The sequence below is a fragment of the Oryctolagus cuniculus genome, chromosome 7 (assembly GCF_964237555.1).
Source record: "Oryctolagus cuniculus chromosome 7, mOryCun1.1, whole genome shotgun sequence".
In the NCBI taxonomy this organism is placed as follows: domain Eukaryota; kingdom Metazoa; phylum Chordata; class Mammalia; order Lagomorpha; family Leporidae; genus Oryctolagus; species Oryctolagus cuniculus.
In genome coordinates this window covers 118,774,916-118,787,921 of record NC_091438.1, presented here as the reverse complement: position 1 = coordinate 118,787,921, position 13,006 = coordinate 118,774,916, and the positions used below count along the sequence as shown (strand labels likewise).

Genomic DNA, 13,006 nt, shown 5'->3' with positions numbered 1-13,006 from the left:
TGGCCTGTGTGTGCTGCCCAGGCTCGCGCTGTCCCCACTTCACACTGTCCCTTTCGGTGAGGAGGCCTTGAGGGGCTAGGGCAGGGGTAGCAGCAGGAGGGATGGCAAGGAGAGGTGACCACTAGGAAAGCAGAGGGGTGAGGGGGCCAAGCGAGTCGGGGAGTGGCTGGAAATGGGTGCAGGAGGAGCAGGGCTCTGGCTGGAGTGACCTGCACATGAGGGGCCTTGAATACCCGCACCCCAGGCTTCCCAAGGGAGGCCATCTGGGGCCGGAGCATGCGGTGAGCCCTGTTTCCCATGTAAAGGTGAGAACAGTTACATTTACATAGGTGAAAATCCAGAGAAGGATCACCGTTATCCCACCCGCAGCACAGCCCTAGTCCTTTTCCCTAAGGACAGCCACAGCGGAGAGGTGCTGAGGTGGTATTGGGTGGGCTGTGCCTCCGCGGCATGTGCTCGCCTGGGGTCTGGAGAGTGCAGATCGTACCGAATCAGCACGGGGTCGGCCTTGCCCTTTGGAGCAGCTTTGTCCGTGGGTGGGTGTTCGGGCATCCAGTGGGTAGTTTTTACAGATGCTGCTGCGATGAGCATCTTCGTTCTTGCATCTTAGCCATCGGCAAAATTCCTGCAGAACTCGCTGAGTGGAAGGGATTTTTAAGACCACTGGTGGGAGTTCAGAGGATGAGCTGGTGGGACGAGGGGGCCACTGTGGTGTCCTTGGGGTGGCAGTGATGACTTGAAGGGTCCTGAGCAGGCCGGATCCCTAGGAGACTGACTGAACTGGGGTGAGAGGGGGTAATGAACTTGAGTCCTGATTCAGAGGCACAGAGGCTCTGAGCAGGGCAGCCAGTGGACCCTGCCCCGGGGCGGGGCCGGCCTTGGAGCCCAGCGCCCACTGCACTTCCCCAGCTGCAGACAGCAGGCAGGGCTGGCAGGGCTGGCAGCTTTTATCCTTCCCAGAGGGGAGCTGGGCTCAGAGACCACAGGATGTGGTGATAACTGCCCCTCCACAGATGTGCCCACTTCCCCACAGCCCACTGTCCGCCCTCCCCACCTACTTTCCTCCTCACACTTAGCAAGGAGGAAGCACAGGGTGGCATGAAGGCCCCAGGCCGCCCAGAGGAGCCTGGAGTGAAGAAGCAGGAGCAGCAGGTGGGAGCAGGGGCCCTCCCCTTGGGAGCTCATCTGCGAGACGCACCTCCCGTCACGGTGCAGCGCCTGGTTCACTTCAGCAGGCCGCAGCCCTGGGGAGTTACAGTCCTGCCCGCCTTTCCCACAGCCTCCAGATTCCAGCTGCCTGCTCAGCCTCAGCTTCCCCACCGGCCACGTGGGGCCGCAGTAGCTCTCCTTCAGGCTTCCCCACCTGTGGATTGGAGGTCATATTTGACCAAGAGGTGTCCATGGACCGGTTCAGAGTTTCCAGGAGCTGTGCTAAGGCCGCACTCTGGGACCTCTCATAGGCTGCCCTCAGTTCTCTCCCCAGGCTAGTTCAGGCTGGACCCCAGACAGGTACTTCCTCTGTGACTTGACTGGCAGGACTGTGTCTCGGCTGCAGATTTAAGGCTGAGGCAGGAAGAGGACAGGCTCCTCTTGGGCCTAACTTATTTTTTAAAAGATTAATTTATTTGAAAGAGTGACAGAGATAGCATCCATACGCTGGTTCACTCTTCAATTGCCCACAATGGCCAAGGCTGGGACAGGCCAATGCCAGGAGCCGGGAACTCCCTCTGGGTCTCCCACGGGGGTGGTGGGAACCCAAGTACTCGGGCCATCATCCAGTGCCTCCCAGCTGCACCAGCAGGAAGCTGGATGGAAAGAACAGAGCAGCCTGGAGTTGAACTGAGGCTGTCCTATGGGATGCTGGTGTTTCAGGTGGCAGCCTAACCTGCAGCGCCATAGGGTCTGCCATACGAGGGAGGACAACTGGAATGAGGTATGCGTTAGGGGCAGGTGTTTGGTGCAGTGGTTAAGCTGCTGCTTGGGATGCCCATGTCCTGTATCAGTGGCCTGGGTTCAAGTCCTGGCTCCTCTGCCTTCTGATTCCAGTTTCCTGGTATACACCCTTGGAGGCAGCAGATAACAGCTCAGATGTTTGCATCCTTGCCACCCACTTGGGAGTCTCGGGTTGACTTCTGTTTTCTTTGGTAAGATTGATTTATTGGGGTCGGCGTTGTTGCACAAATAGTTAAGCCTCTGCTTCTTATGCTGGCATCCCATATGGGTGCTTGTTCGAGACCCAGCTGCTCCTCTCTCTCTTCTCCTCTTGCTGTAACTCTGCCTTTCAATTAAATAAATCATCTCTCCCCCCACAAAGATTTATTTATTTATTTGAAAGGCAGAGTTACAGGGAGGCAGAGGCAGAAAGAGCGAGCGAGAGAGCTCTTCCATCCGCTGGTTCACTCCCCAGATGGCCACAGCCGCTAGAACTGCACTGATCTGAAGCCGGGAGCCTGGAGCTTCTGGGGCTCCCACACGGGTGCCGGGGCCCAAGGACTTGCGCCATCTTCCACCTTTCCCAGGCCACAGCAGAGAGCTGGATCAGATGCGGAGCAGCCGGGACTTGAACTGGCATTCACATGGGATGCCAGCACTGCAGACAGTGGCTTTACCCGTTATGCCACAGCGCCAGGCCCCCTCCCCTTTTAAATTAGTTATTTGAAAAGAAAGAGAGAGAGATCCTCCATCTTGCTGGCTCATTCCCCAAATGGCTGTAACACCTGGGGCTGGGCCAGGTGGAAGCCAGGAACCAGAACCTTCTTTGAGACCTGGGTTTTTAAAAGACAAGTAGGTGTTAGAGAGACAGGAGGGAAAGAGGCTGGGGGTGTTCACCGCAGTGGCCTGGGGGCAGTCGTGGACAGCTGTGGCCCGCGTTTTATTGGCGAGCGCTCTCGAGAGTCACCTGTAGGAAAGCAAGGATGGTGCAGGGGGCAGAGGGGAACTGAAGTCTTCATTACCCTGCAGAGAAGTGTGTAGCTCAGGGCTGTCCTCGGAGTCCCACGTCAGCCACTGGCCCCTGGCTGGGTGGGCAGTTCCCCGGGCCTCGGGCAGCTGCCAGGAAGGGGCACAGTGTGAGAGTCAGCAGCTGGGTAGGGGTGTTGGCCTTCACCTCATGGGGTAAGGCGCACTGCCCTGAGTCACAGGGTCGGGAGGGCCTCTGTGAAAAGGTGGCTTTGAATGGGAACTCAGTGCAGGGTGGGAAGGTCCCAGGGGACAGCGTTCCCGTTTGGCAGATAGGGAAGCTGAGGCTGCTCTGGGCCGCAGACCAGTTGAGTCTGTGGGGACCTCACAGCCCCATACAGGGGAGGAACGTTGAGGTCCACTGGAGCTCCAGGACCCAAGCCTCCCCCCACCAACTCTAACCGCCTCTCCTCCCCTGAGCTGGCTAACCGCCTCTGGTGGCCGGGCCCTCACTACTTTGGATGCAGCCCCTTGGTTTGGCCACTCTGGCTTCTGTCAGTCCTTGTAGCTTCAACTCGAGGTCCCAGCTGCCCGTGAGGCCACCCCACTCATCTCTCCTCCCAATGGGGCCACTGCCCCGTAGAGCTGTGAGGCGGGCTTATGTGCCTCAAAGCCCAGTAGCTCTGTCCACCTCCCTCCCGGCTCGGCTTTGCTTCCCACCACAGGGTCCACCTCAGTCAGCTTCTGCAGGCCACAGTGAACGCAAAGTGGAGCCTGGGAGACTTAACTCTTCAGCTGGGCTGAGCAGCCCTCCCCCCCGCTCCTGACACTGTACCAGCCAGCCCAGGTGGGCCACATCTCCCCACTCAAAGCCACATCCAGGGGGTGGGCTTGCTGCGCATCGATGCCTTAGAGCCCAGCCTATCAGGAGCGACTGACCCCTCCCAGCTTCCTGTCACTGCCGTGCCCCCCACCCCAATGCATCCATCCACACGCATGACACACAGTGGGCCTCCTCATTGCCAGCTGGCCAATTAGGGAACCCCCAAGGGTCAAGATCGTCCTTGAGGGACAACCCAACAATTCAGCACACTTCCTAAGTACTCCCTGTGCCTGGTGCGCTCGGAGCTACGGATCCAGGAGGGAGTCCTCCCAGGCTGCTGGCCACACAGGACGGAGTGGTCAGCCTCCTTCGGCTCTGTGGTAGTCCCCCTTTCCCTAAACCCAAGCACCTAACCCCAGGTGACAGTAATGGGCCGGGGCGCTAGCACTGAGCGCCTTCCATGGGTGCCTATACTCGCCAGCATCCGTTACTCCGCGACCACTTCCTGCACACCTCCTGCCGCGGGCCCTGTGTGTGTGCTGGGGCTTTTGGGAACAGTGACAGCTCAGACACGGCCCCTGGTTAGAGGAGCTCCCAGCCTGATTAGGGGAGGCAGACACTGAACCCTGACAGCCTAGGGGCCCTGGGGCCCCAGAGAACCTCCAGCCTAGCTTCCTGAAAGGGCAGTTGGAGCGCATGCCAGGAGCAAAGGCTCCGTGTGGGCACGGAGCTAGAGTTGTAGCAGGAAGTGCTGAAGGGTGCGAAAAGAAGCCTTGGCAGGGCCAGCCTTAGGGAGGAGGGAGCACCTGCCCCAGGGCGCCTCAGCAGCAGACGGCATGCCCTGCTCAGTGCTCTTGCTCGGCCCCCAGGGCACCTTGCTCTCCCATCCTCCTTCCCCCTCCTGCTGCCCAGATCTCTCCCTGCTCACAGCTGCAGGGCCTGTCCTGGGGCGCCTCCCCAACTCACTCCCTGGATGACCTCAGGCAGCCTCATGGTGTCCAAGCATCCAAATGCCAAGTCTCCTCCACCCAGACTGCCCAGTGATACCAGCACTGGCTGTCACATTGGCCTCCCAAATTGAGCCCGACCTGCAGCCTGCCGACTGACTGGTTCACGCTGTGTCCCCAGTGCTAGAGTGATCTCTGGCATCTATGGGGAGCTCAAAACACACGTGGATGGATGATGGATGATGGATGATGGATGATGGGTAGATGGCTGGAAGGAAGGGCTTACGGAGGCGCAGGAGTGTGGGCTCTGTGGCCTTGGAAAGGCTGAGAGGAAGGCAGGAAACCAAGGCAGTGGCTAAATGTTTAGACCCACAGCTGCCTGGGAATGGAAGCAGCAGCCCCAGCCTCAGGCAGAGCGGACCGTCCACCTTTAAGCACCCAGTCCTCGGGCTGCTCCTTTGTTTCCAACTTGCGGCCCATCGGCTGCACCACCTGAGCCCAGTACTGGCAGAGACAGGCACCGCTGCCTCCACTTCTTCCTGTCTGCCTGGCTGCTACACCCAAACCCAGGGCCCTCGAGCTCTGCAGACCAGCTCTGGGACAAGGCCTGAGCCCTAAGAAGTCCACTCCATGTCTGGATTCTTTGCACACAATCCCTACCCGTCACGGGACAGCAGATGCTGGGGGACAAGGCGGGGTTTCCTCAGACTCCCCCAGCGAGCCCTGCTGGAGTCCCCGGGCCTTGGCAGCTGCAGAACCCCCCAGGCTGTGCTGCTGTCAGCCAGTTGGCTTCCCTGGCTCCAGGGAAAGGCTGTGTGTATGTATGTGTTGGGGGGGGAGGGTTGTGGGAGACAGCCAGTCCACAGCCTCCTAGAATTGGGCAACTTGGGAGAGCGGTAACTGTGGCTGCAGACTTCAGTCTGGCCCCTCCCCTCCTACCTAGGTTCCAGTGATGGCCTCAAACGTGGCCTCGTGTGGAAGGAGTGGTGCGACACTCCTCCTGCCCTCACCGCTGGCTGAATCTAGTGTCGAGCTGCCAGGCCCGGCGGGGCCGCATCATGGAAACACTGGTGAACAGGACACAGCCCTCTCCTCCAGGTCTGCCCCTGGGGAAGGCTGAGCCCGACCCAACGCTCACCAGGGCCATCTGTGCGGTGCAGGCAGCTGCTGGCCGCCGAAGGCCGCAGGCTGAGAGGCTGCAGGGAGTGCTGTATTGGTAGAGATGGGTGGTGGGGTGTACAGTGGTAGGGCTCTTAGGGCCTGGCCATTTCCTGTCCTGCACCAGGGCACCCCCTCCGGGGCTCCTGCCTGGGCTGTCTCCTGCTCCAGGAGCACAGGTGGCAGCCAAGGGCATACTGGCAGCAGTTAGCGGCAGGAAGCTGTGCTGGGGCATTCTCAGTGCAGGTCAGTCCTGGCCAGTCTCCCCACGTGTGTGGCAGGGATGTGTTCTTGCCCATGAGCACACAGCAAGTTGGCAAAGGACGGATCGGAGCCAGGCAGTCAGCCATGTGGTCCCAAGACCCCTGGACCGGATGCACTCTCTGCTGGGGGCGTGTGCGCTGCCCCACGCCCCACAGGCCCCAGAGCTCCAGGTAAGCAAAGCAGTTCCACTTTCTATGTTGCAAGTCGGCACCCAGGGCGGCCACCTCCCCCAGCCTCTGCATTTCCTGCCTGGCTGCTGGCCGGGAATGGCTGTCCCCACATCCTGCCCGGCCCCTCCCACCATCTTCCAGGACACCGCCTGCGGGAACCTTCTGAAGTCCAAGCCAGACTGTGCCACTCGCCGAGTCCTCACGGCCTGGGACGTTCACCAAAAACAAACCCAACCTCCCGGTGTCCCAGTACCCAAGGGGAAAGCCGGGACACCAGGGGCCTTATCACACTCTAAGGATCAGACACATCCGCCTCGGAGGCGGCTCTCAGAGGGCCCTCAAGGGCCTCCCTTCCCAGCCGCCTCCCTCCCCACCCCAGGCCTCTCAGCTCTCCAGAGAAGAGCCACACCCACCCAGGGACAGGGCAGCATCTCGAAGAAGCCAGAGCAGAACCCTGTGCCCAAGGAGCCACCTTGCCTTCTGTAATCTGTGTCATCAAATCCAACTCCAACCCGCGATCCCCAAACATGTCAGGAAGGGCTTGCGGAAAAAGATGTCCCTTTAATAAAACGTATCAACATATATCGTACACAAACTACAATGTATCATAATTACTTTTTTTTTTCCTCTCTTAATTCAGAACCAGACTACAAGGTAAGAAAAACACAGAAACAGCTACAATGTTCCCAATAATCCGCACAAGGTCTTTTTTCAGGCAGATGATATCGCACAGAATATGATATACATGGATCAGAAAGGGCGGGGCAAAACAAAGACCAGCTACGGGGCGGGCGGGCGGGCGGGCAGGAGGGAGTGTCAATGTACAAAGAATCGGGGTGTCTTTAGGGCAAGACACAGAGGTTCCAATGGTGGGCGAGGCGAGGTGGCTGCTGGCACCCCTCCCGGGAGGGCACGGGCCACAGCAGGCTCGGTGGCTCTGCAAAATAAAGACGGGACCGGAAACAGCACGTCCGCTTGGTTGTTGGTGTCCCCCCACCCCCCACAGCTTTTCCAAGTCTCCCCCTCCAGTTTAAGCATATACACAGCAATTCTGGTCAACAACCCATCTTTCAAAAGAAGGACGAAGAGAATAACGAAACAAAACAAACGAAAAAAAAATAAAAACAAGAAAATGCAAACTCCAGCCCACCCTGCCCGTGCCTGTGCCAAGGAGCCGAGGGTCCTGGGACCAGAAAGTGGAGGTCACAGTTTCCACATCCCAGGTCATAGCCGTCCTGGCGGCGGCGGCCTCTCCGACTGCGCCGGCTGCCACCACCCTGCTGGCAGGAGTCTCGCTGGGAAGACGGTGGCGTGAGGGCTGATGAGGGGCAGGAGAGGTCCGGGAGAGGGGCCGGCAGCAGTCCTTGGGTCGCAGTACACGCCGGCGGGGCTCGATCCTGGGAGAGGGCGGGCGGCCAGGCCCCACGATGAGACGGGTTCTGGGTTTGAGGATGCGGCCACTGCCCGCTTGGCCAGAACACCCCTCCGTAAGCATCGCCCAAACCGAAAACCCCAAGTGGAAAAAGGTGACTTCCTTTTTTTCTCTTTCCAAAAAAGGCTTTTTGAAAGAAACCACCAATTGTAAACTGTCCAGTTTATTATTATTATTTTTGGATGGCTACAAAGACAGTGTAGTAGGCTTCACACCTACACTAGCTTTCCTGGTGGAAGGAAGGGCTTGGGTACAGAGGCAGGGCTGGTGGGTTTGGTTGTTTTTTTTTTTTTTTCCTTTTTTTTTTTTTTAAAGAAAAAAAGAGGTTGACTGGGGTGGGGTGGGGTGAGGGGCTTGCTAGAAGCTTCCATTTAAAAAAATCCCCCCAAAAAATCCCCCTGAAAATTAAAAAAAAAATCCCAATAACGGTAAAACCCCAAACAAAAACAAAAACAAAAACAAAAATAAAAGTGTCATGTACAGAAAAGCTCCCATCGGAAAGGGCGAGGGGCAGGGTTTTTCTGGTGTTGACTTGAAATATATTTTTATTTTGAGTTCTGTCCTTCACGTTTTATGGAATAAAAAGTTCGGCCTTTTTATTGCATGAAACTAAAACAGGGACAGGCGGGGGGCGGGGCGGGGGTGGGGAGCGGCCTCCCCGGCTCCTGGGCACCAACACCTCACTTCTTCTTGCATAATTCCTGGCGTCTTCCCGCCTGCAATGCCGGCTCTCAGCGTCGCGGACAAGGGGCTCACACGCTCATCGTCATGCTTGGAGAGTACTGGAAGGGGAGGAGCAGAAAGGGGTGGCGGTGAGCGCTTGGGGGGGCCCGACAGCCCTGTGCAGGTCAGGGGCCAGGAGCCCCCGTGAGGAGCCGGGCCTGCGGGCAGCTGGGGTTCCTGCAGAAGCTGCCTGACCCAAAAGCTGCTTCTTGGAGGCAAAGGCAGACGGCCAGGCCTCGGTGACGGGACCCCTGGGCCACACCGGGCCGCAGACCGCCCTTCCCGGGACGACCGGAAGTGGGCCCCCCTCGGGCTTCCGGTGTGCGGTCAGTGCCCGCCCGCGGCTGCCCCTACAAGGGCCGGGAGGCGGCAGGGTCAGGGCCGGGGCTTACATTGTCGTTCTGGAAGGAGTGAAGAAAGTTCCCGCCCAGCTCGCCGTCGTCCCGAGGGGTGCCCGGAGGATTGCTAATGCCACTTATGTTGTTAGGAGAATTCTGTGGAGAGAGCACAGGGTGAGCCCGCGGGCCCCGCCCCACCCACGCGGCCGGGGTGCAGGCGGGGACGCGGGGGCACTCACTTTTGGAAGTCCATCTATGTCGCCTGACCCTGGAAGGAGAATAGAGCTGCTTCAGTCCCCTGCGCCCTGGGCTCCTGGGGCACCGCGCCCGCCTCCCTCGGCCACCCCGGGCAGTGCCCTCCGCGCGCACCGCGCCGGGCCGCTCACCTAATGATCCGTTCATGTGGTGGGGCTCCATGCCGCCCATGCCGCCCATTGGGCCGTCCGAGCCGGGACCCATCGGGAACTGAGGGAGAAGCAGGGGCGCGGCTCAGCGGGCACGGCCAGCGGAGCACCTCGGGGGCCTGCCCGTGAGGACCCGCGGGATGGGGATGGGGGCTCCGGACAGGGGCCGCTTGGCCCCACACAGCCTCCTGAGACCCCGGCAGGGCTCTGTTCCCTCCGGCGGCGGCCGAGCCAGACCAGCCTGGGCCTTGCACAGGCCGTTTTTCAGCTGAGGTGGGGAATGCTCTGCCTGAGGTCCCCTGGGTAGGCGGTGGAGGAGCTGGGGTTGGAGCCCAGATGCCCAGCCTCCCACTCGGCAGGTGGGCCTCCTCCATGCTCTGGGGTTTGCTGAGGGGCGGGGTGGCGGTGCTAGGGTACTACACCTTAGGCCTTGGCACAGACACGTCAGAGGCTCAGAGGCCGAATCCTTTCCACCTCCATCCTCAGGGCCAGAGGGCCCCTTCCACAGCCATGGCCATTCTGGAGAGCCAAGGCCCCACATACACCCTGGAAGGGGGTGGAGGGGACAGAACTGGGGCTGGCTGGCTCGTGGGCTGGGTGTGGGGACACAGAGCTGAGTCACATCTGGGCCCCAGCCTGGAGAAGGCGCTCACACATACACAGGCACCCAGCTCCCAAAGGGCTGTGGAGAAAGCACGGGTGCAGGGGCTGGCCCCGTGGCACGGCGGGGTAAGCCGCGGCTCGCAGTGGCGGCGTCCTGCACCAGAGTGCTGGTTCCGGTCCAGCTTCCGGCTGATGTGCCTGGAAAGGCAGTCAGAGACGGCGCAAGTGCTTCAGCCCCTGCACCCATGCTGGACACCAGGAGGGCATCCTTGGTTCCTGGCTTTGGCCTGGCCCAGCCCTGGCTGTTGTCGCCATTTGTGGGAGTGAACCAGTGGCTGGAAGATCTTTCATTCTGCCTTTCAAATAAATAAATAAATAAACCTTAAGAGAGAAAAAAAAGGTGGCTGCGGCTTCCCGGGGAGACAGAGCAATCAGAACAGTCCAGCACCACAGAGGAGAGGGGTGTGGGCAAGCAGAGCTGGTCACGGAAGTCGTTCTGGATAGCGGTCCTGCGTGAGCACAGTAAGGCCCAGCCAGACAGCAGGGGGGAGGGGGCGGGGCTGACAGCTGTCCAGTGACCACGTGGCGGGGGAGGAGCACCATCCCTGTGTCCCCCATGGCCCATAAAGGCAGCTCAGGCTTTGGGGCGAATTTGCCAGGTGGTAGCAAATTTCATGCTGATTCCCCCATGTGATGTGAGGAAGGCAGTGAACTTCTTAGGGCACCAACCCAGGATGCTGCTACACCAGAGCCAAGAAACCCCCAAAACCTGACAGTACAATCACACACGTGTGTGTGCTATTATACAAACATCAGTGTCAGTACTTAAATGTTATCTGGAAGTAGGTATCTGATGTACATTATTGTGCACTTTAAATATCTTAAAACGGCTTTATTAAGAGATAATCCATGCAAGGTCCACCTGACCAATTAAAGTACATGACGTAACAGTTCTTAGTGCACGCCCTGGGTCACAACTGTCGCCACTAACAGCCCGACAACACTCCCGGCAGCCGTCCGCCCGCATCTACTTGCTGTCTCCAGCCACTCCGCGTGGATGAATCCCCTGGCCGTCCGTGGCCTGCTCTCCTCCCTGAGATGTTTTCAAGGTTCATCCGTGAGGTTGTGTGAACAGTGCTGTCCTCATTCTCGCTGACAGCAGCCCAGCTGGCTTCGTGGGCAGACCCCGTCTCACTTACCCGTGCATTAGCTGACGGGACAGGCTCAGGCTGTTTCTCTGATTCGCCCGTTGTCACTGACACTACTTCGACGTGCGTGTCCCAGTTACTGCGCTGGGTGCAGGTCCTCACTTGTCCCCGGCAGACATCATACAGCAGTCTTGCTGGGCAGGCGGCTACTCTACATTTAACATCTCCGGCAGCTCTGTTGCTTCCAAGGCAGCTGCACTGTTCCACCCTCCCACAGGCCGTGTAGCAGGGCTCCAGCGTCTCACGTCCTCACAATGGAAGCCATCCTAGTGGGCGCACGGGGTATTTATCGCCTCATCTTTTCATGCGCTCGTCGGTTATTTGCACATTGAGCGATTAGAAAGGCAGCGTTACAAAGGGAAGGAGAGAAGAGGTATCTTCCATCTGCTGGTTCACTCCCTAAATGGCCACAATGGCCGGGGTTTGGCCAGGCAGAAGCCAGGAGCTCAAAACTCCAACTGCCTCCTCCCATGTAGGTGCAGGAGTCCATCTGCTGCTGCTTTCCCAGGCCCATTAGCAGAGAGCTGGATCGGAAGTGGAGCAGCTGGGACACGAACTGGCACCCATATGGGATGCCAGCATCACAGCTGGCAGTGTAACCTACTGAACCACAGCATGGCTGCCCTTGCCCCATCCTTAAATTAGGTTCTTCTTATTACTGAGTTGTGCGAGTTCTTTACATATTTTGGATCCAAGCCCCTGGTCACATACATGCTTTGCAAATACTTCCTCCTTTCTGTGGCTTGTCTGTTCTCTCTTGATGGTGTCTTTTGAACACACGACTTATTTACATTTTGATGAAGTCTAATTTATCTATTCTTTCCTCGTTGCTTGTGCTTTTGGTGTTGTATCTACGTTGGTTCTGCTTAAGCCAACCTTTCCCATTTCTTCTTCTGGTTTTGTGGTGCTGGTCCTGACATTTTGGCCTGTGGTCCAAATGGGGAAGTGGCAAAGTAAAGGAAAACGCTCCTTAGGAAAAGGCTGGAATCACAGGGAGGCCCATCAGGCCTCCTGTGTCGGGCACAAGGTGCGCGGGACATTCAGCAGGCAAAGCTAAGAAGCCTACAGACTAAATGAAATCGGCTCAGATGAACTGTGTCCTGCCTGCCAGAATCGTGAAGGGTGAGCCAAGTCCCCGTGCATCTGGACAGGAGAACAAGCATCTACGTTTTCCGCAGTTTCATTAAAAGCTGCACGCGAGTCAGGATGACGGCATGAGGCTCCGCTCCGGCGTTCGAGCCCCCGCGCCCTCAAGCCGCTGGCAGTCTGTTGCTGCAATCCGAGGCGTCGCCCAACACACTGAGAAAGCGCGGCTGGCGGAAGCTCAGGCAGAGCCCGCCCCACGCGAGCAGCCCCAGCGTGGGTCACTGCCACACCGCTCTCCTCTGTTCACACCCAAGCCTTTCCAGTCTCCGCCTCTGATCAGGAAATGGAACCTCCTAGCTTCCGGCACAGTCCAGGGAAGGAGCAGCTGACAGTGTCGGTGCCAGGGCGCCCGAGCTCATTTGGCAACTGCTGGTTTCCAGTGAGCCCAGGCTCTCCTGGGACGAGTCTCGATTTAGGAGGATGTGCCTCGGTCACCCCTCACTCGGGGGCCTTTGTCTCCGGTGGGAGTCCCTGGCCCCTCTCTGCGAGCCTCAGGTGCACGGCACGGCCTGCTACCTGGATCCGGCTGTGTGCGCCCTTGAAACCACTCAGCTGCTCGGTCCTCTCCTCCTCTCCTCGGTGCTGTCTGCGTCACACTTTCATCCTCTCAGTCTGATCTCAGAGAACACAGCCATCACATCCACCTCGTCACAAACGAGGCCAGCACCGTCCCGGCCCGAAGCGAAGCGGGAGACCAGCCATAGAGGGAAAGTCAGAGCCGGCCACTGTCCGTGACCATGTGAGGCGGGCGAGCCTCCGTGGATGACCCTGAGCCTCCACTGCCAGTGAGGGAGGCAGGTGATCAGGGCCACTTGCATGCAGCCCCAGCCTGGAGCTCTGTGTGGGTTTTTTCTGTTTTCCCACCAGCCTTCTGCAGCCATCGTCAAAGACC

At 58.8% G+C, this 13,006-nt stretch overlaps 1 protein-coding gene across 5 annotated transcripts in view; it reads right to left on the bottom strand.

Annotated features, from left to right (window-relative positions):
- Positions 1-6,801: 6,801 nt before the first annotated feature.
- Positions 6,802-13,006, bottom strand: part of SSBP3 (single stranded DNA binding protein 3) — a 148,483-nt gene continuing 142,278 nt past the window's right edge. For all 5 annotated transcript variants that reach the window (XM_008265216.4, XM_017346276.3, XM_017346275.3 and 2 more), the window contains 4 exons: positions 9,140-9,218; positions 8,993-9,021; positions 8,808-8,909; positions 6,802-8,474 (listed from right to left, as the gene is read on the bottom strand). In XM_008265216.4, coding sequence (XP_008263438.2) covers positions 8,445-8,474; positions 8,808-8,909; positions 8,993-9,021; positions 9,140-9,218 — 240 coding nt within the window. In that variant the 3' untranslated portion in view covers positions 6,802-8,444. The remainder of the gene's footprint in view (positions 8,475-8,807; positions 8,910-8,992; positions 9,022-9,139; positions 9,219-13,006) is intronic.